Here is a 27,496-nt window from a genome sequence, read left to right as displayed (position 1 = left end):
CAATTGGCCCAGCATCGTCCGGGTTAGGGTTTGGTCGGGGAAGGCCGTCATTGAAAATAAGAATTTGATCTTAACTGACATGCCTAGTTAAATAAAAAGGTAAAAAAACATGTTTTTATATCCTTACACTAATCAGACACTTGCTCTAGATTTTTTAAAATAAATATAATTTAATGCAATTGCGCCACCAATAATCCAAACTAGTGAGTGCATAAACTCAGATTGAAAATCATATCCAAGACTGTAGTTTCTTTTATACATTTATTTCAACACCAGTGAATAATTAGTTCTCATCCACATTGACCGTCTGCAGACCTGTAGAGAAAAGAAAACAATCAGAATCAGTGACATCTTCAACAGACAATTGAGGAACAGCACAGGACTAGCTCTGAGCTTTGGTTGGAGCATTTACAGGTCCTCCACTTTGTATTACCATTTGCATGCAGCTGATCTGAAAATAAGCCTGCCACAATTTGTTCATTAAGGTCATCCACGGGGGTATTTTGCACCCAGTGGGTGACATACAAGTATTGCTAATCTCATATACGCCAGATCACCAAACTCAGGAATGCAAGTACACCTGTGGATACTATTCAGCAGTGAGCACAGCACACAGCCAAACAAATGTTGGACTTACCTTTGTATGTTGTGACAGGAACGTATGTGACGAGGGTGTATAGTTTGTTGGGAGAGTCCTCGTCTTCATTGCGTTTCCTTGACAGGCGCACACGCATACGGTATGGGACATTCCTGAAATAACATACAAAATATCAGTTAACATGGAGAAATGTGTATGGCATTGTGGAAAACTTTACACGCCTCAACTTGTATTAATTGCGCCAACTCTACACCCATCGCCAAGCATAACAGGATATTACTTCACTCTCAAGCCAGCACTGATGCTGGCTCGGTCAAAGTAGATATCCGCCCGGGCTAACTAGCCTCTACCCCGTGATATCAGAACAACACTGCATGAGGCAGATAGGACAGGGGTGAGTGTTTTTTTTCTGCTGAGAGAGGGATGGGGGGAGAGGGAAAAATAGAGATGAAAGAGAGACTGGGAGAGAATCTGATTTTCAACTTTCAATTCAATTAGGCGTACTGGACAGACAATGTGCATCACTGAAATCACCTATCAATTGTCATTAGCACAAATGTATCCCCAACATTCACGGAAAATGAATGCGAGGCCCATGAACTAGTTTCACTATGGCAGCCATTTTGGCCAGTGCAGTCCATTGCAGAGGAAGCACTGAATTTGACAAGGCTGCACAGGAAATGTGGAATTCAATATAGTCCAGTTCATACTATGGTTAAGTAGTATAGTGTACCCTCAACTCAGTGTCACTCAGATTTGCTAAGATGACAGTTAAGTTATCAGTTTTGAAATATATCAGTCAATCTATATAAGCTCATAGCCTGCTGGTCACTGGTACAGAAAAGGTTACGGCCTCTGTCGCAATAAACACAAGTGTTTGCTTACTTCACACCCTTGGTCCATACAGCCTTGTTCAGGCGAGTGTCGATGCGTACATCAGGGGTTCCCATCTCCTTCATGGCAAACTTGCGGATCTCCTTGAGAGCACGAGGTGCCCTCCTCTTGAAGGACCTGACAGGATAGAGCAAGAAGCAACGTTAATTACATGCACAGGATTATCAAAGAGGTTGATAAAAATCAGAGCAAGCAATTTGTCAGAGCAAGCAATGTCTATTTTTCTAAGAAATATAACAACGGAAGCCCGTGTGAAAAGGACCCTTATTGCCGTTCCAAAATAAGCATCCAGCAATGGACAACACTACACAGCACCAGCTGTTTATCCACCTATGACGACATTGGAAAGAAAAATAGTCACAACGTAGCCTAAGCCCAGTCACACTGGCACCTCACATTCTTTCCCATAAGCAACAGCACACTTCCAACATTCAGCATGTACAAAATCAAGTGTCAACTGCCTCTGATAATTTTACCTCCACCATTCCCTTTCATCCACTTCAGTGGGATAGCCCACCAAATATCCTTAGACCAGCCATCAAAGTAACAAAGACATCTTGCAAGCATACAAACAGAATAGTTCCTTCAAAGGAAAGGGCTGATTTCAAGGTTTTACTGCTAACCTACAAAGGATTACATGGGCTTGCTCCTACCTATCTTTCTGATTTGGTCCTGCCGTACATACCTACACGTACGCTACGGTCACAAGACGCAGGCTTCCTAATTGTCCCTAGAATGTCTTAGCAAACAGCTGGAGGCAAGGCTTTCTCCTATAGAGCTCCATTTTTATGGAATGGTCTGCCTACACATGTGAGATATGCAGACTAGGTCTCAACCTTTAAGTCTTTACTGAAGACTCATCTCTTCAGTGGGTCATATGATTGAGTGTAGTCTGGCCCAGGAGTGTGACGGTGAATGGAAAGGCTCTGGAGCAACGAACCGCCCTTGCTGTCTCTGCTTGGCCGGTTCCACTCTCTCTACTGGGACTCCCTGCCTCTAACCCTATTACAAGGGCTGAGTCACTGGCTTACTGGTGCTCTTCCATGCCGTCCCTAGGAAGGATGCGCCACTTGAGTGGGTTCAGTCACTGACGTGATCTTCCTGTCTGGGTTGGCGCCCCACCCCTTGGGTTGTGCCGTGGCGGAGATCTTTGCGGGCTATACTCGGCCGTGTCTCAGGATGGTAAGTTGGTGGTTGAAGATATCCCTCTAGTGGTGGTGGCTGTGCTTTGGCAAAGTGGGTGGGGTTATATCCTTCCTGTTTGGCCGTCCAAGGGTATCATCAGATGGGGCCACAGTGTCTCCTGACCCCTCCTGTCTCAGCCTCCAGTATTTATTCTGCAGTAGTTTGTGTCAGGGGGCTAGGGTCAGTTTGTTATATCTGGAGTACTTCTCCTGTCTTATCTGGTGTCCTGTGTGAATTTAAGTATGCTCTCTCTAATTCTCTCTCGGAGGAGGACCTGAGCCCTAGGATCATGCCTCAGGACTACCTGGCATGATGACTCCTTGCTGTCCCCAGTCCACCTGGCCGTGTTGCTGCTCCAGTTTCAACTGTTCTGCCTGCCTGTTCACCGGACGTGCTACCTGTCCCACACCTGCTGTTTTCAACTCTCTAGAGAGAGAGCAGGAGCGGTAGAGATACTCTTAATGATCGGCTATGAAAAACCAACTGACATTTACTCCTGAGGTGCTGACTTGCTGCACCCGACAATTACTGTGATTATTATTATTTGACCATGCTGGTAATTTATGAACATCTTGGCCATGTTCTGTTATAATCTCCACCCAGCACAGCCAGAAGAGGACTGGCCACCCCTCATAGCCTGATTCCCCTCTAGGTTTCTTCCTAGGTTTTGGCCTTTCTAGGGAGTTTTTCCTAGCCACCGTGCTTCTACACCTGCATTGCTTGCTGTTTTGGGTTTTAGGCTGGGTTTCTGTACAGCACTGAGATATCAGCTGATGTACAAAGGGCTATATAAATAAATTTGATTTGAAACCGTGTGTAGATAGCACACATCCATAACTCTATAGCAACAGACTCAGTGCCATGCCCCCAGACAGTGTACTCACACGCCATGTATGCGCTTGTGGATGTTGACGGTGTACTCCCTGGTCACAACCTCGTTGATGGCAGAACGCCCCTTCTTTTTCTCACCGCCCTTCTTGTTTGGCGCCATCTAAGAAAAGACATCACATAAAACATTTGACTAAGCTTTTGCTCATAACCAGAGACAAGACATGCATTCCTCAAGTGTCCACTGTTTATTCAGTTGGACACCATTTGTGAATTGATTGCCCCCCATCTAGCTTCAGAGTTTGTTCTGTTAGGTGACCTAAACTGGGATATGCTTAACACCCCGGCAGTCCTACAATCTAAGCTAGATGCCCTCAATCTCACACAAATCATCAAGGAACCCACCAGGTACAACCCTAACTCTGTAAGCAAGGGCACCCTCAGACGTCATCCTGACCAGCTGGCCCTCCAAATACACCTCCGCTGTCTTCAATCAGGATCTCAGCGACCACTGCCTCATTGCCTGTATCCGCTACGGTGCCGCAGTCAAACGACCACCCCTCATCACTGTCAAACGCTCCCTAAAACACTTCTGTGAGCAGGCCTTTCTAATTGACCTGGCCCGGGTACCCTGGAAGGACATTGACCTCATCCCGTCAGTTGAGGATGCCTGGTCATTCTTTAAGAGTAACTTCCTCACCATTTTAGATAAGCATGCTCCGTTCAAAAAATGCAGAACTAAGAACAGATACAGCCCTTGGTTCACTCCAGACCTGACTGCCCTCGACCAGCACAAAAACATCCTGTGGCGGACTGCAATAGCATCGAACAGTCCCCGCGATATGCAACTGTTCAGGGAAGTCCGGAACCAATACACGCAGTCAGTCAGGAAAGCTAAGGCCAGCTTCTTCAGGCAGAAGTTTGTATCCTGTAGCTCCAACTCCAAAAAGTTCTGGGACACTGTGAAGTCCATGGAGAACAAGAGCACCTCCTCCCAGCTGCCCACTGCACTGAGGCTAGGGAACACGGTCACCACCGACAAATCCATGATTATTGAAAACTTCAACAAGCATTTCTCAACGGCTGGCCATGCCTTCCGCCTGGCTACTCCAACCTCGACCAACAGCTCCGGCCCCCCCGCAGCTCCTCGCCCAAGCCTCTCCAGGCTCTCCTTTACCCAAATCCAGATAGCAGATGTTCTGAAAGAGCTGCAAAACCTGGACCCGTATAAATCAGCTGGGCTTGACAATCTGGACCCTCTATTTCTGAAACTATCCGCCGCCATTGTCGCAACCCCTATTACCAGCCTGTTCAACCTCTCTTTCATATCGTCTGAGATCCCCAAGGATTGGAAAGCTGCCGCAGTCATCCCCCTCTTCAAAGGGGGAGACACCCTGGACCCAAACTGTTACAGACCTATATCCATTCTGCCTTGCCTATCTAAGGTCTTCGAAAGGCAAGTCAACAAACAGGTCACTGACCATCTCGAATCCCACCGTACCTTCTCCGCTATGCAATCTGGTTTCCGAGCCGGTCACGGGTGCACCTCAGCCACACTCAAGGTACTAAACGACATCATAACCGCCATCGATAAAAGACAGTACTTTGCAGCCGTCTTCATCGACCTTGCCAAGGCTTTCGACTCTGTCAATCACCATATTCTCATCGGCAGACTCAGTAGCCTCGGTTTTTCGGATGACTGCCTTGCCTGGTTCACCAATTACTTTGCAGACAGAGTTCAGTGTGTCAAATCGGAGGGCATGCTGTCCGGTCCTCTGGTAGTCTCTATGGGGGTGCCACAGGGTTCAATTCTCGGGCCGACTCTTTTCTCTGTATATATCAATGATGTTGCTCTTGCTGCGGGCGATTCCCTGATTCACCTCTACGCAGACGACACCATTCTATATACTTTCGGCCCGTCACTGGACACTGTGCTATCTAACCTCCAAACGAGCTTCAATGCCATACAACACTCCTTCCGTGGCCTCCAACTGCTCTTAAACGCTAGTAAAACCAAATGCATGCTTTTCAACCGATTGCTGCCTGCACCTGCATGCCCGACTAACACTGGATGGTTCCGACCTTGAATATGTGGACACCTATAAGTACCTAGGTGTCTGGCTAGACTGCAAACTCTCCTTCCAGACCCATATCAAACATCTCCAATCGAAAATCAAATGTCGGCTTTCTATTCCGTAACAAAGCCTCCTTCACTCACGCTGCCAAGCTTACCCTAGTAAAACTGACTATCCTACCGATCCTCGACTTCGGCGATGTCATCTACAAATTTGCTTCCAACACTCTTCTCAGCAAACTGGATGCAGTTTATCACAGTGCCATCCGTTTTGTCACTAAAGCACCTTATACTACCCACCACTGCGACTTGTATGCTCTAGTCGGCTGGCCCTCGCTACATATTCGTCGCAAGACCCAATGGCTCCAGGTCGTCTACAAGGCCATGCTAGGTAAAGCTCCGCCTTATCTCAGTTCACTGGTCACGATGGCAACACCCATCCGTAGCACGCGCTCCAGCAGGTGTATCTCACTGATCATCCCCAAAGCCAACACCTCATTCGGCCGCCTTTCGTTACAGTACTCCGCTGCCTGTGACTGGAACGAATTGCAAAAATCGCTGAAGTTGGAGACCTTTATCTCCCTCACCAACTTCAAACATCAGCTATCTGAGCAGCTAACCAATTGCTGCAGCTGTACATAATCTATTGGTAAATAGCCCACCCATTTTCACCTACCTCATCCCCCCAGTTTTTATTTATTTACTTTTCTGCTCTTTTGCACACCAATATCTCTAACTGTACATGATCATTTATCAATCCAGTGTTAATCTGCAATATTGTAATTATTCGCCTACCTCCTCATGCCTTTTGCACACATTGTATATAGACTCCCCTTTTTTTCTACTGTGTTATTGACTTGTTAATTGTTTACTCCATGTGTAACTCTGTGTTGTCTGTTCACACTGCTATGCTTTATCTTGGCCAGGTCGCAGTTGTAAATGAGAACTTGTTCTCAACTAGCCTACCTGGTTAAATAAAAAATAAATAAAAATAAAGTTAAGGAGAGTGGCCCCCTACCAAGTCAACACTGAGCTTAAAATGGAACTAACATTTTAGCAACATTAAATCTTATTAAAATCTGTTCATATAGACCATTGTAAATAAAATAAAAATTTAAATAAACTCTAGTCGAGGGCCAGAGTCTACGCAGAGTGGTTCAACATGGACAACCAGAGATACAGTAGGCCTTTTGTACACCATTCACTTTGAACTAGACTGTGTGTTTACCAGCCGTTACAACAGTGTGACTTTAGGTCATTAGAACGCATTCGCCAAAAAATACACCTGAATGGATTTCTGCAAATATGTCTGTCCTCTTATATATGGGAACTTTAGTCTTATTTATCAAACAACCATGAAAAGGTATGCTCTCTCTCCATCAGTTGTGCACATCAACAAGATCAACAACTAATGCTAGCCAGAGCAAGATGAGCTAAAACCCAACAAACGAACATTAGACAAAACCTCTCAAACTTTAAGCGAGTTGGCCCTAAAAATACACTACATCCTGACAACCTAACTGACTTGCCTAGTTAAAGGTAAAATAAATAAATCATTCTGCAGCTTGCCTACAAACCAGCACCCAAGCTAAATTAATCAAGTTGGCTAGCTTGCTACTCCCAGGCACAAATTAAATTTGAGAACACCGCACTGACCATCTTACTCGCCCTAGCAGAGCTGGTTAGCTAGTCTGTTTACATGTTATCCAGAGCATTCATGACTAACTATAAAAATGTTTTGCCCACGTTTACCGACACCAGTCATATTCAGCCGATGTTGTGCCTTCAGTAAATTCATCAGTTATTCTACGCTCTGGTAGACTGGACACAGTACATTTTTAACAACGCTTTTTTATATATAAAAAACCTAGTTCATTGCATCCGCTGTGGAGCCCAGTTTCATAATATGACCATATTTCCCAGCTGCTTGCCGTCATTTAGAAGTAATCACGAAAAAGCAGGCCTAATTTTAGTTCTATTGAGCACCGTGGCACCAACTTGCCTTCCGAATGTTCTATTCCCAGCTAATTTTGTCTATGTCTCAATGCCTGCTTCACTATTCTTGGCAATGAGACCTGCTCACGTCATTTATAGTTAAAATGTAAACAAAAAGAAATCTGTCGATCGGCCCCTGAACAAGGCAGTTAACTAGGCACTGTTCCTAGGCCGTCATTGTAAATAAGAAATTGTTCTTATTAACTGACATGCCTAGTTAAATTTATATATATATATATTTTTTTTTACAAATCTTGAGGTCGTCCCATTGATTCCTATAGGGGAAATATAGACATGTCTGTCTATTTCACCAAATATCTCAATGTGTATATTTAGATTTTTTCAAGTCGGGCACCATTTTAAATCAGGAGAATCTCCTCTTTGTAATTATTTAAGTCTGGGTAGCGAGCTCGTTTGTCATCGAGCACTAAACCAGAAATACGAGTAGTTTTTTCCCAGTTTCGTCAGACGAACAGATTGTGGTAAAAGTAAAAAGATAGGTATTTTTTGTTCCATTTCGGCAAAATGAAATTTTAAGCATCACTCCAGTCAAAAGCGGCTCTGCTAACGTTCGATTCCATTCATTTGCCATGGGCCAGCGCTCCAATTTAGCCAACGTTCTTTTCAGCCATGGGTGAACGTTGACTCGTTCTATTGTCCAGCCTAGCTCTGGCACACTCGGAGAGTGATCTGAAATCGGAGTAATTAGCCAGAGTGAATTTGTGAACGCAAGAGCTATGCAAACTGTACAACAGTCGTTCAAGTTCTTGCTAGATTACACCTGCCACCGAAAAATGAGGGGAAAAGTCACTCACTCACCCACTCCTCCAATGACATGACATCCCCCTAGCAGCTAGCGAATGTTAGGCTCTGATTTTAGCTTGATAAATAGATACTCTAGCCCAATCAAAGGGCTACCCATACTATTTGCACCTACCCCCCCCTCTTCAAACTACATTGTTGACTTGTTAAGTAAGCATTTCACTGTAAGGTCTACACCGGTTGTATTCGGGCGCATGTGACAAATACAAATTCATTTGGCAGATGTGATTATTGCCCTGCTAGTTTGATTGTATTGACAATAACAGCCTTAGTTTACATTCTTTCTAGTCCAAAATAAGACTAATTGAAACTGAAACAGTGCATCCCGAATGGAAGCAGCAAACAATTTCAGGCCATCTGTGATTTACAACCCGATATTTCTTTGATCCACCAATAAATGTATTGGCGAATTATATTAATCATGAGTTGAACTGCATAAGTCTATTCAACAAACAATGCCTTCGTGTACGTGACGTCATGAAATGTTAAGTCAGATATAATCTATTTAAAACCTCTTATAAAGTTGGTTTTGTAACAAACTGTTAATTTGATAGTTGAATGGTATGATTATCTGTTTTATATCGGCAAAATAGTTAGAAGGCTCAGTTCCACTTAAAGCCTGCTTTCATTGACATGAACGTAAACAATCACACGAAGTTTCATTAGTGATAAATTAGAACGTTGTAAAAAATACATTTTGTGGGTTTACAATACCATTAACTTTCGCCATCTAGATACATGTTTGTGGGGCATAAACAATGTATACATCATTTGGCATACATCTGGCTGCTGACGCCAGGCAATACAGCCGGCTAGCTAATGACACTGGTATAGATCTGGATTGCTAGTTTAACTAGCGAGCTACAGCAATTGGTTTCTGACTAACTTTACATCAGTAACAATGACACATAAATTGGGGATCCCAAACAGACAGACCTAAATAAAGGACTAATACGCTTTACAACCGAGACATTTGACACAATAGTTCCGCTTAGCTGACTACTGGTTGTAGACGTGCGGTTAGCAGAGACGGCTTAGTGACTAACGTTACACGTTTCCATTTAAAAACGCACAATTGATAATTGGGAATATTCAACCACAATTTAATCGTTTAGGGAGTTCAGTGTCTCCTCTTGCAATTACGTACTTAAAACATTGGACTATATTAACACACAGTAAGGATGACGTTAGATAAATAACACGCATTTAGCAAAACAGTACTCACTCTACCCGAGAAATGTCGGAAAGGAAGTTGCAAAGACTTGTGGGTACTAAAAGGCAACGGAAAATGGTTCACATCCGGGTCGTTCTTAACGCACGAAAGAAATATTGGTGGATACAATTTCAATTTAAGGACTTTATTGGTATGGGAAACATATGTTTACATTGCCAAAGCAAGATAAATAGATAAACACTTAGTGAAATAAACAATACAAAATTAACAGTAAACATTACACTTACAAAATAATAAAGACGTTTCAAATGTATATATATATATACAGTGTTGTAATGATGTACAAATAGTTAATGTACAAAAGGGAAAATGAATAAACATAAATATAGGTTGTATTTACAATTGTGTAGCAAGGCTATACTCACTGAGTCTGTACATAGTCAAAGATGTCCTTAATTTTGGGTCAGTCACAGTGGTCAGGTATGCTGCCACTGAGTACTCTCCGTTTAGGGCCAAATAGCATTCTAGTTTGCTCAGTTTTTTGTAAATTCTTTCCAATGTGTCAAGGAATTATCTTTTTGTTTTCTCATGATTTGGTTGGGTCGAATTGTGTTGCTGTCCTGGGGCTCTGTGGGGTCTGTTTGTGTTTGTGAACAGAGCCCCAGGACCAGTTTGCTTAGTGGGCTCTTCTCCAGGTTCATTTCTCTGTGGGTGATGGCTTTGTAATGGAAGGTTTGGGAATTGCTTCCCTTTGTGTGGTTGTATAATTTAACAATTATTTTCTGGATTTTGATAATTAGCGGGTATCGGCCTAATTCTGCTCTGCATGCATTATTTGATGTTTTATGTTGTACACAGAGGATACATCTCATTATTGTAATCCTTTCTTGAATATTCGATGAGGGTTGTTGACGTCAACCGCCTGTATTTAATGGAAAGAGACGTTATGCTACTAGCCTCAGACATGAATATGTATAGCCATCTCAAGACTGACTACGATATAAAGTCTTTTTTCTCAAACTTGCAAGGATTTCACTACTTCTACTTCTAAAACCCACGCAGCAAATAAGCCATTTATTTTGTTCGGTGACCAAATTCGACACTCATTAACATCCATACAAAAACTCCTTGCTTGATCGGGGCAACAAAAAACGCCACCTACTGGAGGGCAACAGATTTTCCGCCGAGTTGGGCCTCTCGGTTCCTCTTCCTCTATGAGTTTACTCAGGCAAATAATATCTATTATATTGACAAGATAGGGGAGTGACCGCTCTAACAATGTAAATACAACCGTTAATACATGTCCTCAATACACATCACGTACACACTGAATTGGTCCACCCACACAGACAGCATGGTGAAGAAGGCGCAGCAGCGCCTCTTCAACCTCAGGAGGCTGAAGAAATTCAGCTTGTCACCAAAAGCACTCACAAACTTCTACAGATGCACAATCGAGAGCATCCTGTCGGGCTGTATCACCGCCTGGTACGGCAAATGCTCCACCCACAACCGTTAAGGCTCTCCAGAGGGTAGTGAGGTCTGCACAACGCATCACCGGGGGCAAACTACCTGCCCTCCAGGACACCTACACCATCCGATGTCACAGGAAGGCCATAAAGATCATCAAGGACAACAACCACCCGAGCCACTGCCTGTTCACCCCGCTATCATCCAGAAGGCGAGGTCAGTACAGGTGCATTAAAGCAGGGACCGAGAGACTGAAAAACAGCTTCTATCTCAAGGCCATCAGACTGTTAAACAGCCACCACTAACATTGAGTGGCTGGGCCAACACACTGACTCAACTCCAGCCACTTTAATAATGGGAATTGATGGAAACTGATGTCAAATATATCACTAGCCACTTTAAATAATGCTACTTAATATAATGTTTACATACCCTACATTACTCATCTCATATGTATATACTGTACTCTAGATCATCTACTGCATCTTTATGTAATACATGTATCAAATTGCCACTAAACTATGCCACTTTGTTTACATACCCTACATTACTCATCTCATATGTATATACTGTACTCGATACCATCTACTGCATCTTGCTTATGCCGTTCTGCACCATCACTCATTCATATCTTTATGTACATATTCTTTATCCCTTCACACTTGTGTGTATAAGGTAGTAGTTTTGGAATTGTTAGGTTAGATTACTCGTTGGTTATTACTGCATTGTCGGAACTAGAAGCACAAGCATTTCGCTACACTCGCATTAACATCTGCTAACCATGTGTATGTGACAAATACATTTGATTTGATTTTCAATGATTGAAAGCAGGGAAGATCAGGTAGGACCATTCAAACCAATAATACGCGTGCGCACAACAGGCACTAAGTCGTTTTTCTCAAAGTTGACAGAATGCCACATGCATGCATCCACTTATCAGTACATTTGTAACAGTCTAAGCATTACAAAACGTATAGTCGGACAAATCTGCCTCAAGTAATTCGACACTCTCTCATAGACCTCCATACAAAAAAAGGCTTCCCTCACATGGACGCCTCTTCCTCTCTCTTTGTTCAGGCCGTTTAAAACATGGTCAGTTCCGGTCTACTTGACGGTGGCTCTCCCATAGAAACCAATGCGATAGAAACTGGGTCTGGTCTGCTTTGTTTATCGATTTGTATATGAACCAGAAATAAAACAGCGAGTGGGATGTCTCGCTTCCTCTTCCGTCTCTGACACGAAATTATTTTTTTGCAGTGCTTTTCCAAAACAATACATCAATTACACCACATTTTTAAGTAATGTGTTATCTGTAATTTGTAGAAAATGTTTGTTGTGTCCACGAGAATACCAGAGCAAGCAGAAATAAACACATAATCTTCTTTACTACATCTCCCGTAATGCACGGTGTTACCGGGGTCGAGTCAAAGGTCAAAACTCAACGCTGCAATGTTGTGAACGAAGTGGAAACTGATGGGAGAACAGCTGTGAAAAGCTAACTTACTTCTTATTAAACATTTGATAATAATTACATTCATGCTTTTACGACCAGTAAGTCTGGTATGCATTTTTTTAGTTGATCAAGGTCGAATTTGTTTAGCTGTATAACTTACTTTTACAATGACTTTGGTGACAAGCTAGCTAGTAAGCTAACTAGCATTTTCTAATTTATCTAGCTGCCCATATCTGCACTCCTGTGGAGTTTGTGGAAATGTATCTAGCTTCGTTTTAAGTATGAACTGAATAACGCGACCTACGTACAATTATAAAAGACTACTTGCAAGCAGTGATTTATCATTTTGGTCACATAGCTAAAAGCTAGCTACCAACAACATAGGCACAATGACACTTGCCCCGAAGGAGCTCTCCAACCTCTTGGGAATCATCTCAGAGGAAGCTTGCACCAACACTTTCGAAAGTCTATCATCCGCCTTTCATCATTACTTTGCGAAGGCCGAACATTTCCGAGTAGGATCGGTTTTGGTGATGCTACTGCAACAGCCGGACCTTCTGCCAAGCTCTGCACAGCGCCTGACTGCCCTCTACCTCCTCTGGGAGATGTACCGCACAGAGCCACTGGCCGCCAATCCCTTTGCCGCTGTCTTTGCGCACTTGCTGAACCCCTCCCCAGTTGGGGATGAGCAGGAGAAACAACTGTCTGGTGAGTGTCTGCTAAAATATCAAATGTATTCCATTTGGATAGTAAGAAGTATTGTCCAAAGTTTTTACCAGCAGTGTGTTGCTGTCATCATATCAACTCAAGTATATCCTGATCATGTGACTGTTCATAGGATTCCTGCCACCCATTACACAGCCCGAGAAGTTCTTCCTCTCCCAGCTAATGCTGGCGCCTCCAAGGGAACTCTTCAAGAAGACCCCCAGACAGGTGTCCTGCATGGACGTGGGGAACATGCCACAGTCCATAGACATTAGTGGGCTGCAGTTGGCATTGGCAGGTACAGTGACAGAATGTATGCACTTCGCATGTATCTTGTATGGAGGATGGTTACTGAATTTCGAGAATTTTAGACAACTCAAAAATAGTTACGTATGATGGGGAATTGTACATTTCTTGGTTAGGAATCCACCTATTGAGATTTGCTTGTGTTGAGACATAAAACCTCTCATATCCTTACTGTAGTACAACAGACAGTTCTTTACACTTTACTATTCAGCAATTCTAACGCTTCATATATAAACTCTCTTATTCCTCTCTCTCCCCTTTAACCTGCAGAGCGCCAGTCAGAACTACCCACCCAGAGTAAGGCCAGCTTCCCCAGCATCCTCAACGACCCGGATCCAGATTCTTCCAACTCTGGGTTCGACAGCTCAGTGGCCAATCAGATCACAGAGTCTCTGGTCACTGGGCCTCGACCTCCACTGGAGAGTAAGTGGAGCATTTCATCATTCAGTTTGTTTTTAGTCTGTCTGTTATGTTTATGGACGACATAAGTAAAGTGTATGTTGACACAAAAACATACACTATATGCAGTTGAAGTAGGAAGTTTACATACACTTAAGTTGGAGTCATTAAAACTCGTTTTTCAAACACTCCACAAATTTATTGTTAATAACAAGCTATAGTTTTGGCAAGTCGGTTAGAACATCTACTTTGTGCAATTTTTCCAACAATTGTTTACAGACTGAATTATAAGTGAAATAATCTCTGTGTCACATTTTCAGTATTGTCAGAGGTTTTTACATGCACTAAATTGACTGTGCTTTTAAACAGCTTGGAAATTTCCAGAAAATTATGTCATGGCTTTAGAAGCTTCTGATAGGCTAATTGGCATCTTTTGAGTATATTGGAGTAGGTGTACCTGCGGATGTATTTCAAGGCCTACCTGTAAACTCTGTGCCTCTTTTCTTGACATCATGGGAAAATCAAAATCAGCCAAGACCTCAGAATTGATTTTTTTTTAGACTTCCACAAGTCTGGTTCATCCTTGGGAGCAATTTCCAAACGCCTGAAGGTATCACGTTCATCTGTACAAACAACAGTACACAAGTATAAACACCATGGGACCACGCATCCATCATACTGCTCAGAAAGGAGACACATTCTGTCTCCTAGAGATGAATGTTCTTTGGAGCGAAATGTGCAAATCAATCCCAGAACAACAGCAAAGGACCTTGTGAAGATGTTGGAGGAAACAGGTACAAAAGTACCTATATCCGAAGTAAAACGAGTCCTATATCGACATAACCTGAAAGGCCACTCAGCAAGGAAGAAGCCACTGGTCCAAAAACGCCAGACTACGGTTTGCAACTGCACATGGGGACAAAGGTTGTACTTTTTGGAGAAATGTCCCCTGGTCTGATGAAACAAAAATAGAACTGTTTGGCCATAATGACCATCGTTATGTTTGGAGGAAAAGGGGGAGGCTTGCAAGCTGAAGAACATCATCCCAACCGTGATGCACGGGGTGGCAGCATCATGTTGTGGGGGTGCTTTGCTGCAGGAGGGACTGGTGCACTTTCCAAAATAGATAGCATCATGAGGTAGGAAAATTATGTGGATATATTAAAGCAACATCTCAAGACATCAGTCAGGAAGTTAAAGCTTGGTCGCAAATGGGTCTTCCAAATGGACAATGACCCCAAGCATACTTCCAAAGTTGTGGCAAAATGGCTTAAGGACAACAAAGTCAAGGTATTGGAGTGGCCATCACAAAGCCCTGACCTCAATCCCATAGAACATTTGTGGGCAGAACTGAAAAAGCGTGTGCGAGCAAGGAGGCCTACAAACCTGACTCAGTTACACCAGCTCTGTCAGGAGAAATGGGCCACAATTCACCCAACTTATTGTGGGAAGCTTGTGGAAGGCTACCTGAAACGTTTGACCCAAGTTAAACAATTTAAAGGCAATGATACCAAGTAGTAATTGAGTGTATGTAAACTTCTGACCCACTGGGAATGTGATGAAATATATACAAGCTGAAGTAAATCATTCTCTCTACTATTATTCTGACATTTCTCATTCTTAAAATAAAATGGTGATCCTAACTGACCTAACACAGGGAAGTTTTACTAGGATTAAATGTCAGGAAGTGAAAAACTGAGTTTAAATGTATTTGGATAAGGTGTATGTAAACTTCCGACTTCAACTGTAGACAAAAGTGTGTGAACACCGCTTCACATGAGTGGATTTGGCTATTTCAGCAACACCCATTGCTGACAGGTGTATAAAATGTAGCCCACGGCCATGCAATCTCCATAAACAAACATTGGCAGTAGAATGATGAATGATGAAGATCTCAGTGACTTTCAACGTGGCATAGGATGTCACCATTCCATTAAGTCAGCTAGACACATTTCTGCCTTGCTTTAGCTGCCCCCTTCAACTGTAAGTGCTGTTGTTGTGAAGTGGAAACGTCTCGGAGCAGCAACAACTCAGCCGTGAAGTGGTAGGCCACACAAACTAAGAGAACGGGACTGCCAAGTGCTGAAGCACGTAGCGCATAAAAATTGTCACTGCCGAGTTCCAAACTGCCTCTGGAGGCAACGTCAGCACAGTAACTGTTTGTTGGGAGCTTCATGAAATGGGTTCCCATGGCTGAGCAGCCGCACACAAGCTTAAGATCATCATGTGCAATGTCAAGCGGCGGATGGATGGAGCAATGGAAACGCGTTCTCTGGAGTGATGAATCACGCTTCACCATTTGGCAGTCCAATGGACAAAAGGAGAATGCTACCTGCTCGAATGCATAGAGCAAACTGTAAAGTTTGGCGGAGGAGGAATAGGCCCCTGAGTTCCAGTGAAAGGAAATCTTAATGCTACATACAATGACATTTTAGACAATTCTGTGCTTTCAACTTTGTGGCAATAGTTTGGGGAAGGCCCTTTCCTGTTTCAGCATGACAATGCCCCCTTTTGTCGTAGCAAAGGGAGGGGACCAACTCCATATTAATGCCCATGATTTTGGAATGAGATGCTCAACGAACAGGTGTCCACATACTTCTGGTCAGTGTCTTTTCATTAGCTTGGTATTGTAATGACACAGGAATGATACTATGAAGTATATACCATGTCCCAAGTATCACTTAAGACAAGCCACATATCCAGCCTGTAATATCTCCCTGTGACCCTACCTCCCCCAGGTCACTTTCGACCAGAGTTCATCAGGCCGCCTCCTCCCTTGCACGTGTGTGAGGATGAGCTGGCTTGGCTAAACCCCACGGAGCCCGACCACCGTGTGCAGTGGGACCGCTCCATGTGCGTGAAGAACAGCACGGGTGTGGAGATCAAACGAATCATGGCCAAGGCCTTCAAGAGCCCACTGTCTGCCCAGCAGCAGTCACAGGTGAGTAGACAGGTACACTGTCTACTCAACTTTATTTTATATATTTCAAACATGACCTTCGCTTGGGAGTTCAACCTGAATGTCTCTAAATATTGCTCTCTCCCTATAGCTCCTGAGTGAGCTGGAGAAGGATCCGAAGCTGGTGTACCACATTGGTCTGACCCCGGCCAAGCTGCCTGACTTGGTGGAAAACAACCCTCTGGTGGCCATCGAGATGCTTCTCAAACTGATGCAGTCCAGCCAGATCACGGAGTACTTCTCCGTCCTGGTCAACATGGACATGTCCCTACACTCCATGGAGGTGGTCAATAGGTGTGGACTTTGGATAGAATTTGATTTATACAATTCCGTTGTCTACAATCCGTTTTAAAATGTGTTTATTTTTCTGTTTATTTATGTGAGGTTATTCTTTGTGTGCACAGGCTGACAACGGCTGTGGACCTCCCTCCAGAGTTCATTCACCTGTATATCTCCAACTGTATCTCCACATGTGAACAGATCAAAGACAAGTACATGCAGGTAAGGAGGACTGTGGAAGGGCCTTGACAGGAGCCTGTAGCTTACTGTTAGGCCTTTCAGTAACATTGAAATGCTTGTCTTACCACTTTCTTTCTCAGAAATTTGTAACAGGAAGTTCATTTGTGCGTGGTCCCTGCTCAAGATGACTGTTTCTTTTACTAACGTTAGTCAGTGCTCCATTGTGTTAGTCAGTGGTCCAGATGTTTATGTGAAACCTCTGTTTCCATTTGCAGAACCGCCTGGTGCGCCTGGTGTGTGTGTTCCTTCAGTCTCTGATCCGGAACAAGATCATAAACGTGCAGGACCTGTTCATCGAGGTGCAGGCCTTTTGCATTGAGTTCAGCCGCATACGGGAAGCAGCTGGCCTCTTCCGCCTCCTCAAGACCCTGGATACAGGAGAAATCCCCCCAGAGGTCAAACCTGCCAAATAACGCTTTCATAGTACATAGAATGTGGCAGTAGCCTGTTGTGCCAAATAACACCCCCCTGGTAGTAAGCCCAAAGAGGCACAACCCGCTAAATAGCGCCCCAACCAAGAGAAACTGACCAAGGCTGTATAACCACCCAGACAATCCTCACGATCTCACCAATACCCGCTTGGAGTCCAGCTTTGAACTCAGTTACTGTTTTTTGTCTCTCTTTTCTGGACAAAGATGGACATATTTTGAAAAAAGATTTTGAAACTGTTTTTTTCCCTCCATAGATTGATGCTTGTTGGTTTTGTTTCATTAAATGGATATGTAATGAACCATCTGGGTTGTTGGATTGTATTTTCTACTGAACATGGTGAGACATACAGTACATGCAGATACAGGAATGTTGGATTCTGTTTTGAATGGGGGAACTAGATGATTTATGACATGAATAGGTTCTCAATGCAGAATAACTATTTGTAAGGAAACTGCTCATACAGGTGTAGTGCATGTGCATTATAATACATGTGAACAAAACCAAGACACACAACATTTGTTTTCAATTATTTTATATAAAAATCTGTTTCCCTGTTTCACAAATGTTAGTCTGAAAGCAAAAATGGTCACAATTTGAAATGAATAGCATCAAGTAAAGAAGTTTCTATGTTAAAAAAGAGCTAAATCTTATATCAAAATAAGATGCTACATTTAAAAAATATATTTTGTATAACTCCAGGTACAGTATTATTATTTGTTTTCTGCTCTTCATTATCAGCCCTGAGTTTTGAATCACTGATTTCCAGACATACTAGCTACATTTACTGAATTCGTATTGACCTAGTGAGCTAATATCCTCTGTAACCTGATTCTGGTTGTTATACTGATCACCTCTTCATGTGATGTGTTCTGTGGGGTTGTGACCCCTACACCCTCTTCATGCCCCGGGCCATCAGGCAGGCGAACACTGTCATCACCATCTTAGGTTTCACCTCCACTAGGTCCTCAGGCAGGGCGTACACCCGCGCTCCGATCTTCCTGGCCATGGAGATGGCATACCTGACGACATGCAGGATTTAGGGGACATCTTAGCTGTTGTCCTGAACATGTCATCTCTTTCATCAAGCTAGTACTCAAATGTTATCATCATATGGTACGTACTTGGCGTTATTGAGCTTCTCTTCCTCAGTCAGGTCCTCCACCTTGATTAGGTCATAGCGGATGGAGCCTGGCTGGATGGCATCAATCAGGTCCAGGACTGGCATACTGGTGGCTATGGACCCATCCTACAGAGGTACACACACACACTGAGCTATTGCTGTGGTGGATGCTTTATTTTTTTACTTATTCTACTTGGAAAAATAGAATGAAGTCTAGTACTTCAAAAAAGGTACCATGGTCAGAAAATGTTAAACAGCAGAGTTACAGCCTACCTTGAATCCAGAGATGGTGCCCTTGCCAGCCTGTGTGAGTGTGTCGTTGACCCAGGTGACGATGGTGTCGTCATTCACCTTCTGCCCGTCACCAAGCTCCTCCAGAATGTTCAACGTGTACCTGAGAGAAAGAGATGGATCCTTCTAAATGGAATTATGGAGTAGGCACTGAGCCTGCTTATGAGTTTTTCCTGATCACATGACCTGAACAGGGGAAAAAATATCTAAAGCATTTTTAATAATGTTCTGTTGCATTACCTCCTCATCAGCTGCCACAGCAGGGCCTGGGTGAGTTTTCGGTTGCCCTCGTTCAGGTCCTGTCCAGCAATTCCCACCAGGGAGAACTTAGCCTCATTCTTCCCCAGCTCCACTGCATAGTTACAGTTCTCCAACTGGCACAGACAAATGCATAATAAATCAATGAATAATAATTCAATCAATTGATCAGTTTAATCATGATCTCACTGTGGGAGAACACTTATTGTTCATAGTTTCACCTTCTTCATGTTGCTGCCCAGTTTGGAGTATGGGGGTTTGTTTACTCTGTCCCAATCCACTGGCACATTGATCTTCTCATAGAGCTGGAAGATGACCAAAGCATCATCTATGTCCCTGTAAAACATGCACACACATTACATTTGTGTGGTTTCCAAATGATTGGAAATGGTTGGAAATGGTGTATAATAAGATGGAGTGACCTGTACTGTACTTACACATAGAGGTGGTTGACACGAGGGTTGACCCCCAGGGAGTTCATCCAGTTTCTGAAGGTGCGCTCCTCTCTGGTCTCACCTGTAAGTGACATAACATTACACACTGATTCAGGCCTTGTACTGTATATATGGTTTATATTATTTAATTAGGAAGAGGGGATGCTCAGGAACTAGGTTATGGTTTGGGATGGTCCCAACACTGACCCTCGATGGAGCTCCAGTCAATGTCCTGGTTCTCTGGCTTCTTCAGGGCAGGATACTTATTAAACAGGTTGGCAATGTATGCCAAGTTCAGCTTGGGGTTGCCGCGGACTACGTCGGTTGCTGTAACAAACTGTCGGCAGCCAAGACGGTCAGCCTGCTCCAACATGCACTCTGCTCTCTTTATGTCCTCTTTCTCCTGCAGGGGGCGGTAGGGAGAGATTTAACAGCAACATCTACTGTATCTATGATGCATCACTCATTGATAATACGGTCAATTTAGAAGGCACTTTTAACCAAAAAAGAAGAACGGCACTGTCTGTTGACCAGGTTGCCTAAAATGGAATTGTAATGGATGATGTTTTGTAGGGTGGGATGACCATGTACCCTTATCCCTGAAATGTCGATGGCAATCAGAGGGATTCCCTCCTCATCTCCCTTAGGGGCCACTTGGTTCAGGATGTTGTAGTAGGCCTTGGAATCCTGTTATGCAAAACAAAAAATGTATACAATCACAAATGCACAAAAAGATCCCGGACCAACACAGTCATATGACAATCCAGTACCAACACAGTCATATGACGATTCAGGACTGACAGTCATATGATAATCCAAGACTTACACAGTCATATGATAATCCAGGATAGACATGGTGCGTATGACCCACCTTGATGTCAGAGCTGAAGTTGTTGATCTTGGAGCAGCCGGCCTCCTCCAGGTGGTAGTTGGCCCAACGCAGCAGCAGCTCCTCTGGGGAAAGCTTCATCAGGTCCTCCAGGCTCTCCCCATCCCTCAGCAGGGCTATCAGAGCTGCACACACACATAATTGAAATAACACACTCTTTAACATACATAACTACAGAGATCAAGTGAAGTACAGTACTATAGATATACATACACACTCACATGTTATAAAGTTATAAAACACACCAAAACATTGAAAATCCATATTCAAATAAACATTTAACACACACACCTTCGTTTCTGCTGATCTCAATGTCTGCGAACAAGCCGATCTTGATGACCTGCCAGAGCAGGCCTAGGACCAGATGCTGCCTGCCTTCCTTCAGGTCCTCTGCTCCGATGTTTACCACATGGCAGCCGATGGCCGACGCAGAGTTTAGAGCCAGGTTCAGATTCTCCTGTTAGAGCACACAAAACAGTATACATACCTGTGCATGGCATAAAGTATATACTGTATATAATGACAAAGAAATCACAATGGGTTATACAAAGCTGCAGTCCTCTGAGTCAGCTGGTGTTGAACAGTCTGTAAAAGGTTACCTGGATGGTGAAGGGTGTGAGCTTCTTCTTGTTGATGGTTCTCTCATCGATGGTGTCCGGAACAGACTGATTGATCATCTTACTACCAGATGAAGGAGAGGTGCATAGGTTGATACCAATGGAATATGTCCGTAGGGATTGATTTATATCATCAAGGTTGCACATACTCTAAAGTAAGTCCATGAGACCAGTTAGAAAGTACCATAGAACGATCCCATCTCCGACAGCGGTGAACAGGTCGTTAGTGGTGGGGTCCATGGGGAGGACATGCTTGCAGTCTGGGTCTTTCTCCAATGCCTTATTCACCCAGTTCACAAAAGCCACCTTCTCCTCCTCTGTCAGTGGAGAAATGTGTGGGCATGGGGGGAATGCACAACATTAAACATGTAGGAGTATTTATGGATAAATATTTGTATACATTGGCCAATCAGAGACGTATAGATGTGTACCTTCACAGACCAGGAAGTCTTGTTGTACTAATGGATTTTTCCACATATAGAGATAGATGTGGTTCTGTATGCCTCATTTGAATGATAAGTGCTCTCTGTGTGATGTTGGCTACAGATGTATCGAGAAAGACTGAAGTAGATATCTTGGGGGTATTCTCAGCCAGTGAAACAAGTAGGGACAGCCACCTGAGTAGGAGTGCTGTGTGCCTGAGCTGGACTGCTCTGAGGTTCCTGCTACAGCATAGATGCCCTCCTTCTTGTTGATAGCTTTCTTGAAGGTCTTCGCCACCTCTGTGCTCTTCAGTCCATGGACCACCTTAGTGAATGAGAAGAGATGAGACCATGTATCTCTGGTGTCATGTCAAGATGTCTCAAGGTGTGATCTGCTCTTCTTTGACATTGACTTTCTGTAACTGCCATTTATTTTGACCTATTGACCTCTGAACTTACATTGGCAAACTCGTTGAAGGTGACTTTGCCGTCATGCAGGTCTCCTGTCTTGGTAAGATCCTGGATAATCTCTCGGACTCTGTATCCTGGCAATGGCAGGTTGGCAGCTTTGAACAGGTCATTGAGCTCATCTGTGCCAATGTGGCCGTGAGAATCAACATCTGGAATAAGAAATATAGGTCAAAGGTCACATAGAATGTAGCCTTGTTGAATGCAAAAATAATCAGGGACCCAGGATAAGAGTGAGAGATTGAAGTGAGTCGACAATGAATTTCCCTGTCAGGCTCTCACCGATCTTAGCAAAGGCTTCTCTCAGTTCCTCCAACTCATCCTGAGAGATCTGTGCTGGAGCAGCCATCTTGTGGAATCTGAAACCAGTTACACATAACTTCACCTTTTTTCACTAAACCATACGGTACTGAACATACTCAACAGGGAGGAACTAGAATAAATATTCAATTTTAGCATTTTGTCATTGTGATAATTTCAAAAAAATGTGCTCTACCCAGAGGTTCTGGGCTCTGATGTCTATTTCTTTGTGAAACATCCTGCTTCTAGCAAGCTACTTCCTTCCTACTTCTGCTAAAGTGGTGAGGTCATTTACACGATTCATATCTTTATTCATGTAATTATTTCATCTGTCTTAGGACTGAGTATACATTTCAGGCCCCAGTCTGAGTTGAGAGGGGAGTAGATGTAGCTGTAGTGATAACAGACAGGAAGAATGGCTGCCATTCACTGTGCGGTTTCAGTGAGGCTGCTAAAGCTGTATACCACAGATACAGCGAGAGATAAAAGGTCACGTTAGAGACAGAGACCTACTTCAAACTAGGTCTGCTCTGCTTGCCTCAGAGGTGTGAAGTTTGGAGATGAGTAACAAATGTTTCTCTTTCCATTGTCACCCAGGACAAATCAGCTTGGCTCCTAGAGATTGCATCAATGGTTTTCTAAACATATAGTGTGGAGAAGGGTCTAGAGACCATTATTCATTTATATTCAACAATGTACCCACAGGACACAGACATCATTTCAACATCTAGTTTTGATTTAATTTCAGTTGAGTTTCTGTGACTTCAATGTGAAATCAACAAAAATGTCATCGTGCCATTGGATTTAGGTTAAAAGTTGGGGGGGGTGACTATTTTCAAATCCAATTAGTTTTTCACGTTGATTCAACATCATAACATTACAATTTTTTGTTGAAATGATGTGGAAAAAAGTTGATTCAACCATGTTTTGCCCAGTGGGTATGAAGTAGCACAGTTTTGAATCCTCAAATAAGTAAAAACAAGGAAATCCGGGTGTTGTTCCCTTTCTCACACCATAGCTATAGAGGTCAGAAACAGAAGTGAAACTGATGTCTTTACACACTATGGCTCAAAAGTACCAGCTTTGTAACTTTGTAAGCACTACATTCCAATCAGCACTGAAACACTCTATGATTATTCAATTAACCACACACTGGATGGCACAGTGTAATGTTCTCTAATCTAACGATATGATATTACTGCCTTTTTAAGGCTGACCTTTACCCAGGCTTTACTTTAAAAAATCAAAAATAATAGTGAACCTTTATTTAACTAGGCAAGTCAGCTCAGAACAGATTCTTATTTACAATGACGGCCTACCAGGGAACAGTAGGTTAACTGCCTTGCTAAGGGGCAGAACTACAGAGATTCGATCCAGCAACCTTTCAGTTACTGGCCCAACACTCTAACCACTAGGCTACCTGTGTTTAAGATAATGAAGTAAATGTGTCTTTGCAATTTGATCAGGAGGGGTGTTATCTTTCATCAAGCAAATCCAGTTCCTTGATTTGAAATCCTTAAAACCATCATCAATCATCAAGGATTCCCTGTGGTCTCAGCCACTAAAATCATCAAGGGCCTTTACGGAAGTAAAACTGCAATACCCACAAACATCAGTCATGGTACCGCGGATTTCACATGCAAATCTTGGTCTCTTTTAATAGACAGACAGTTTATTCATTACGTACTAAGAAAATAATCAAATGACAAGGTACGTTTGCATGGATTAGCTAGAGAAATTGAGATTTATTGGAACAATATTATGATGTGGACATTTATCAAAGCCAATCTGTCTGTCACTCAAATGAATCTTTATACATCAATCAATTGTGCTCACTCAGTTTCTCTCATGTGTTCTGTATGAAAAAGCCCATTCCTTTAAAGCCCCCATGCAGACTTTGTAATTTTATTTGTAAATCATGGCTGTTTATTTAATGAAAATAACGCCCAAATATATTTGTTATCATTTATTTCCCTGAGCCTCCTTTGGCCCTTGAAATGCTCAGTCTGATCATGTGGATGTTAGGAAACACATTTTAAGATATTTACATGCACAGCCCTGATTGGCTGATAGGATGGTCTAGAGCCCACCACCTTACCCAGATGAACACTCACTGATCTATTATAATCATGATGTGGGCCAAAAGATTTGCACCACCTAAACAAGCTGAAATTTCAGGCTTTTTTTTAAACAGCTCTTACACAAAAAGGGCACTATCATCTTTTGCACAATTTAAGAGTGTTATTTTCGACCTCATATTTTGTAAATATCATTACAAAAAGGAACATGAAGTTAACTGCACTGCCCCTTTAAGTGTGGTATGTTATTAATTATTCAAGCACTATTGAAAGACAACATATAGTATGTGTTATTTATTGTTCATCATTTCTAAATGACTACAGCAGTGGTGAGTTTAAGATTACAGATGTGTATGTGCCAGCAAATTCCACATGCTTAACGTTATTGGATGAATAGTGATGATATGTTGGAAACTTTTAGAAAATGTAAATGTTTAACTAAGTTACTGTTGGCTTCACATGTTAGAATTTTCAGCAGTTGCAGCAAGGCTAACCACAACCCAACTAACTTCCGGTTTAAACACTATGCTATAATTTAGACTACTTCTGCTCTCTGCCACCATGCTGATACTAAAACTAAAGTCATGACATGGCAATGCTTCTCCTGTGAACATCAGAATTCACTTAGGGCTATATAACAATTTTGGTAATACTGTATCAATGTATTATGTGACTGTGTAACAACAATCCTTGGATGATAAAGTAGCAAGAGGATACTGTTCGGCTACTGTAAATCAATGCAAACTACAGATGGTGCCCTCAGATCCAGGAAGACACCATCTATTAACACACAGGACCATCTGTGAACACTTGTGGACTGTTAAAGCAACAGAAACTCATCATCCTTATCATCATCATTCATCTTCATCCTCATCAAAAATCAACATGCAGTCACAGACCATATTCCCAGTAGATTCAATGAAATACTGACACATGCAGAGGCACACACAGACACGGACACAGAGAGGCCCCAAGGTCAGGAGATTGAATTACCTTAGGGAGGTGAGTTGACTGGAAGGCCTGTCTGTGTGGTCTCTGACTCACTCTCCTTCCTTCAGTGTGTCTGCTGCTCTCACTGCTTGACAGGCAGTGCACTGTCTCTCCCTCAGAATCAACTGACAACGAATGTACTAGGAAGGAAGTGACATGCAACCCAGGACAACTTCACTAAGAGAAATGAAAGACGTTCGTTGTGTCTTTATATGGCAATCTGCTGCCTGCCACGGAGTTATCAAGGTGGGAGCAAGTTGGGCCTGCTCTGAGGTTGCCCCAATGAAAAAAAAAAAAAAAAAAAAAAAAAAAGAAACGGCAAAATATTCCAGTAGCCTAAAACAGATTTTTTTGGTTCCTCCACATTGCTTATGTGAAAGATAGACAATTTATGGCATTTATGGCAGTCGTGCAAGTTGAGCCTGCTCTGAGAATTTATTTGACTCATAACTACCTAAAACTGATCTTTCTGGCTCCTCCCCATTGTTTAAGTGAAAAAATGACAAATTATGGCATTTATGGCAGTCGGGCGAGCATCTCCAGCACCTGCAAAAATGTACCTGGGTGTGCATATGTTCTTCAGTATTTGTCGGGCAAGTTGAGCTGAGAATATATTTTACTGATAACAGACCATACTTATTTTTCACACTTCATGTAACATTGTCATACATACCTTTTCTGCCATATTTGCATTGGCATGCTCTCATGGTTGGGGAGTAAAGGATTACATGTACATGTTTACAAAAAACAGTAACTGTAATCCGTTACGTTACCAGCAAAAATATTGTAATCAGATTACAGAAACTTTTGAAAAACTATATGGTTACTTTGAGGATTACTTTTAAATTCAGAAAGAATGTTTGCTAAAAAAATCTTTGACACTTCTCGGTTTTCTCAAAGACATTCATATCAGCATTGAGAAAAAGGGCAAGTTTAAGTTTGTTCCACCTGAATGAGTCTGACCACAAGTCAGAGACCACTATGATGACACAACAAATGTGTTTGATGGATCGCGGGAAAAGAGCAGGAATAGGCTTTTGTAGGATACAGTCCAAGCTATGGCTTCCAATGGTGCAACTGCTGTCGGCATCCAAAGATTATCCAACTTGAATAAACGCTTGGAGGTAAGGATGACAGCAGTGTCACGCCCTGACCTTAGAGAGCTTGTTTATGTCTCTATTTGTTTGGTCAGGGTGTGGTTTGGGTGGGCATTCTATGTTCTTTATTTCGTTGTTTCTGGCCGAGTGTGGTTCCCAATCAGAGTCAGCTGTCTATCGTTGTCTCTGATTGGGGATCATACTTAGGCAGCCCTTTTTCCCACCTGTGATTGTGGGTAGTTGTCTATGTGTAGTGGCCTGCGAGCACTACGTAGCGTTATGTTTGTTATTTCATTTTTTGTTGGCAACATTATAAATAAAGTCAAATGTACGCTCACAACGCTGCGCCTTGGTCCATTCCTTTCGACGAGCGTGACAAGCAGTGTAGTCAATGGCGATACGAATATCACCTGTTATTGATATCTACATAGCGCATTGATGTGAATCACACCTCTGCTCTCACATCAACAACATCATGCCAGAAACCCTAGATTCACTCCAATTCGCATACCAACATATCCACAGATGATCTCAATCGCACTCCACACTGCCCTTTCCCACCTGGAGAAAAGGAACACTATGTGAGAAGGCTGTTCATTGACTACAGCTCAGCGTTCAACACCCTAGTTCCCACAAAGCTCATCACTAAGCGAAGGACCCTGGGACTAAACACCTCCCTCTGCAACTGGATCCTGGACTTCCTGACGGGCCACCCCCAGGTG

The 27,496-nt window shown here is 42.9% G+C and overlaps 3 protein-coding genes and 1 non-coding gene across 6 annotated transcripts; 1 reads left to right on the top strand and 3 right to left on the bottom strand.

Annotated features, from left to right (window-relative positions):
- Positions 1 to 247: 247 nt before the first annotated feature.
- On the bottom strand, positions 248 to 12,189 carry LOC135519243 (large ribosomal subunit protein eL31-like). Of its 2 annotated transcripts, none has more exons than XM_064944363.1 (5): positions 12,085 to 12,189; positions 3,562 to 3,668; positions 1,484 to 1,609; positions 638 to 750; positions 248 to 315 (listed from the first exon to the last, which is right to left on the bottom strand). In XM_064944363.1, exons 2-5 carry the CDS (start codon positions 3,666 to 3,668, stop codon positions 284 to 286), a joined length of 378 nt encoding a protein of 125 aa, XP_064800435.1. In that variant the 5' UTR covers positions 12,085 to 12,189; the 3' UTR covers positions 248 to 283. The 2 variants fall into 2 exon arrangements, with proteins under 2 accessions (XP_064800435.1, XP_064800434.1); XM_064944362.1 differs by lacking the exon at positions 12,085 to 12,189 and adding an exon at positions 9,622 to 9,688.
- LOC135521437 (small nucleolar RNA SNORA5) lies at positions 1,138 to 1,272 on the bottom strand. The gene has a single exon (XR_010452572.1). It is a non-coding gene; the product is annotated as a small nucleolar RNA SNORA5 (small nucleolar RNA).
- A 276-nt stretch (positions 12,190 to 12,465) lies between the features above and the next one.
- Positions 12,466 to 18,508, top strand: LOC135519242 (CCR4-NOT transcription complex subunit 11-like). Of its 2 annotated transcripts, none has more exons than XM_064944361.1 (7): positions 12,466 to 13,198; positions 13,329 to 13,493; positions 13,772 to 13,924; positions 16,639 to 16,841; positions 16,951 to 17,153; positions 17,264 to 17,360; positions 17,594 to 18,508. In XM_064944361.1, exons 1-7 carry the CDS (start codon positions 12,880 to 12,882, stop codon positions 17,789 to 17,791), a joined length of 1,338 nt encoding a protein of 445 aa, XP_064800433.1. In that variant the 5' UTR covers positions 12,466 to 12,879; the 3' UTR covers positions 17,792 to 18,508. The 2 variants fall into 2 exon arrangements, with proteins under 2 accessions (XP_064800433.1, XP_064800432.1); XM_064944360.1 differs by having other exon boundaries at positions 16,639 to 16,853.
- Positions 18,326 to 25,829, bottom strand: lcp1 (lymphocyte cytosolic protein 1 (L-plastin)). Its single transcript, XM_064944359.1, has 16 exons — positions 25,681 to 25,829; positions 22,592 to 22,668; positions 22,301 to 22,461; positions 22,037 to 22,166; positions 21,604 to 21,736; positions 21,402 to 21,483; positions 21,094 to 21,259; positions 20,785 to 20,927; positions 20,505 to 20,600; positions 20,121 to 20,316; positions 19,917 to 19,995; positions 19,701 to 19,815; positions 19,462 to 19,595; positions 19,204 to 19,324; positions 18,932 to 19,056; positions 18,326 to 18,829 (listed from the first exon to the last, which is right to left on the bottom strand). Exons 2-16 carry the CDS (start codon positions 22,656 to 22,658, stop codon positions 18,697 to 18,699), a joined length of 1,881 nt encoding a protein of 626 aa, XP_064800431.1. The 5' UTR covers positions 22,659 to 22,668; positions 25,681 to 25,829; the 3' UTR covers positions 18,326 to 18,696.
- Positions 25,830 to 27,496: the final 1,667 nt, after the last annotated feature.

Source organism: Oncorhynchus masou, chromosome 29 (genome assembly GCF_036934945.1).
Source record: "Oncorhynchus masou masou isolate Uvic2021 chromosome 29, UVic_Omas_1.1, whole genome shotgun sequence".
Lineage (NCBI taxonomy): Eukaryota > Metazoa > Chordata > Actinopteri > Salmoniformes > Salmonidae > Oncorhynchus > Oncorhynchus masou.
This window is presented reverse-complemented; position numbering and strand designations above follow the sequence as displayed.

Bases quoted from the DNA above. Each gene is read 5' to 3' on its own strand.
- lcp1 (XM_064944359.1), bottom strand. From the start codon at position 22,658: ATGGCTGCTCCAGCACAGATCTCTCAGGATGAGTTGGAGGAACTGAGA. The intron at 20,601-20,784 runs GTGGGTCATACG...TTTGCATAACAG, and splicing joins ACTTCAGCTCTGACATCAAG to GATTCCAAGGCCTACTACAA. The intron at 18,830-18,931 runs GTACGTACCATA...GCATGTCGTCAG, and splicing joins GAGAAGCTCAATAACGCCAA to GTATGCCATCTCCATGGCCA.
- LOC135519243 (XM_064944363.1), bottom strand. From the start codon at position 3,668: ATGGCGCCAAACAAGAAGGGCGGTGAGAAAAAGAAGGGGCGTTCTGCC. The intron at 751-1,483 runs GTAAGCAAACAC...ATGTTATTTCAG, and splicing joins GTATGGACCAAGGGTGTGAA to GAATGTCCCATACCGTATGC. The intron at 316-637 runs GTAAGTCCAACA...TTTTCTCTACAG, and splicing joins TCCTGTCACAACATACAAAG to GTCTGCAGACGGTCAATGTG.
- LOC135519242 (XM_064944360.1), top strand. From the start codon at position 12,880: ATGACACTTGCCCCGAAGGAGCTCTCCAACCTCTTGGGAATCATCTCA. The intron at 17,154-17,263 runs GTGTGGACTTTG...TTGTGTGCACAG, and splicing joins TCCATGGAGGTGGTCAATAG to GCTGACAACGGCTGTGGACC. The intron at 17,361-17,593 runs GTAAGGAGGACT...TTCCATTTGCAG, and splicing joins TCAAAGACAAGTACATGCAG to AACCGCCTGGTGCGCCTGGT.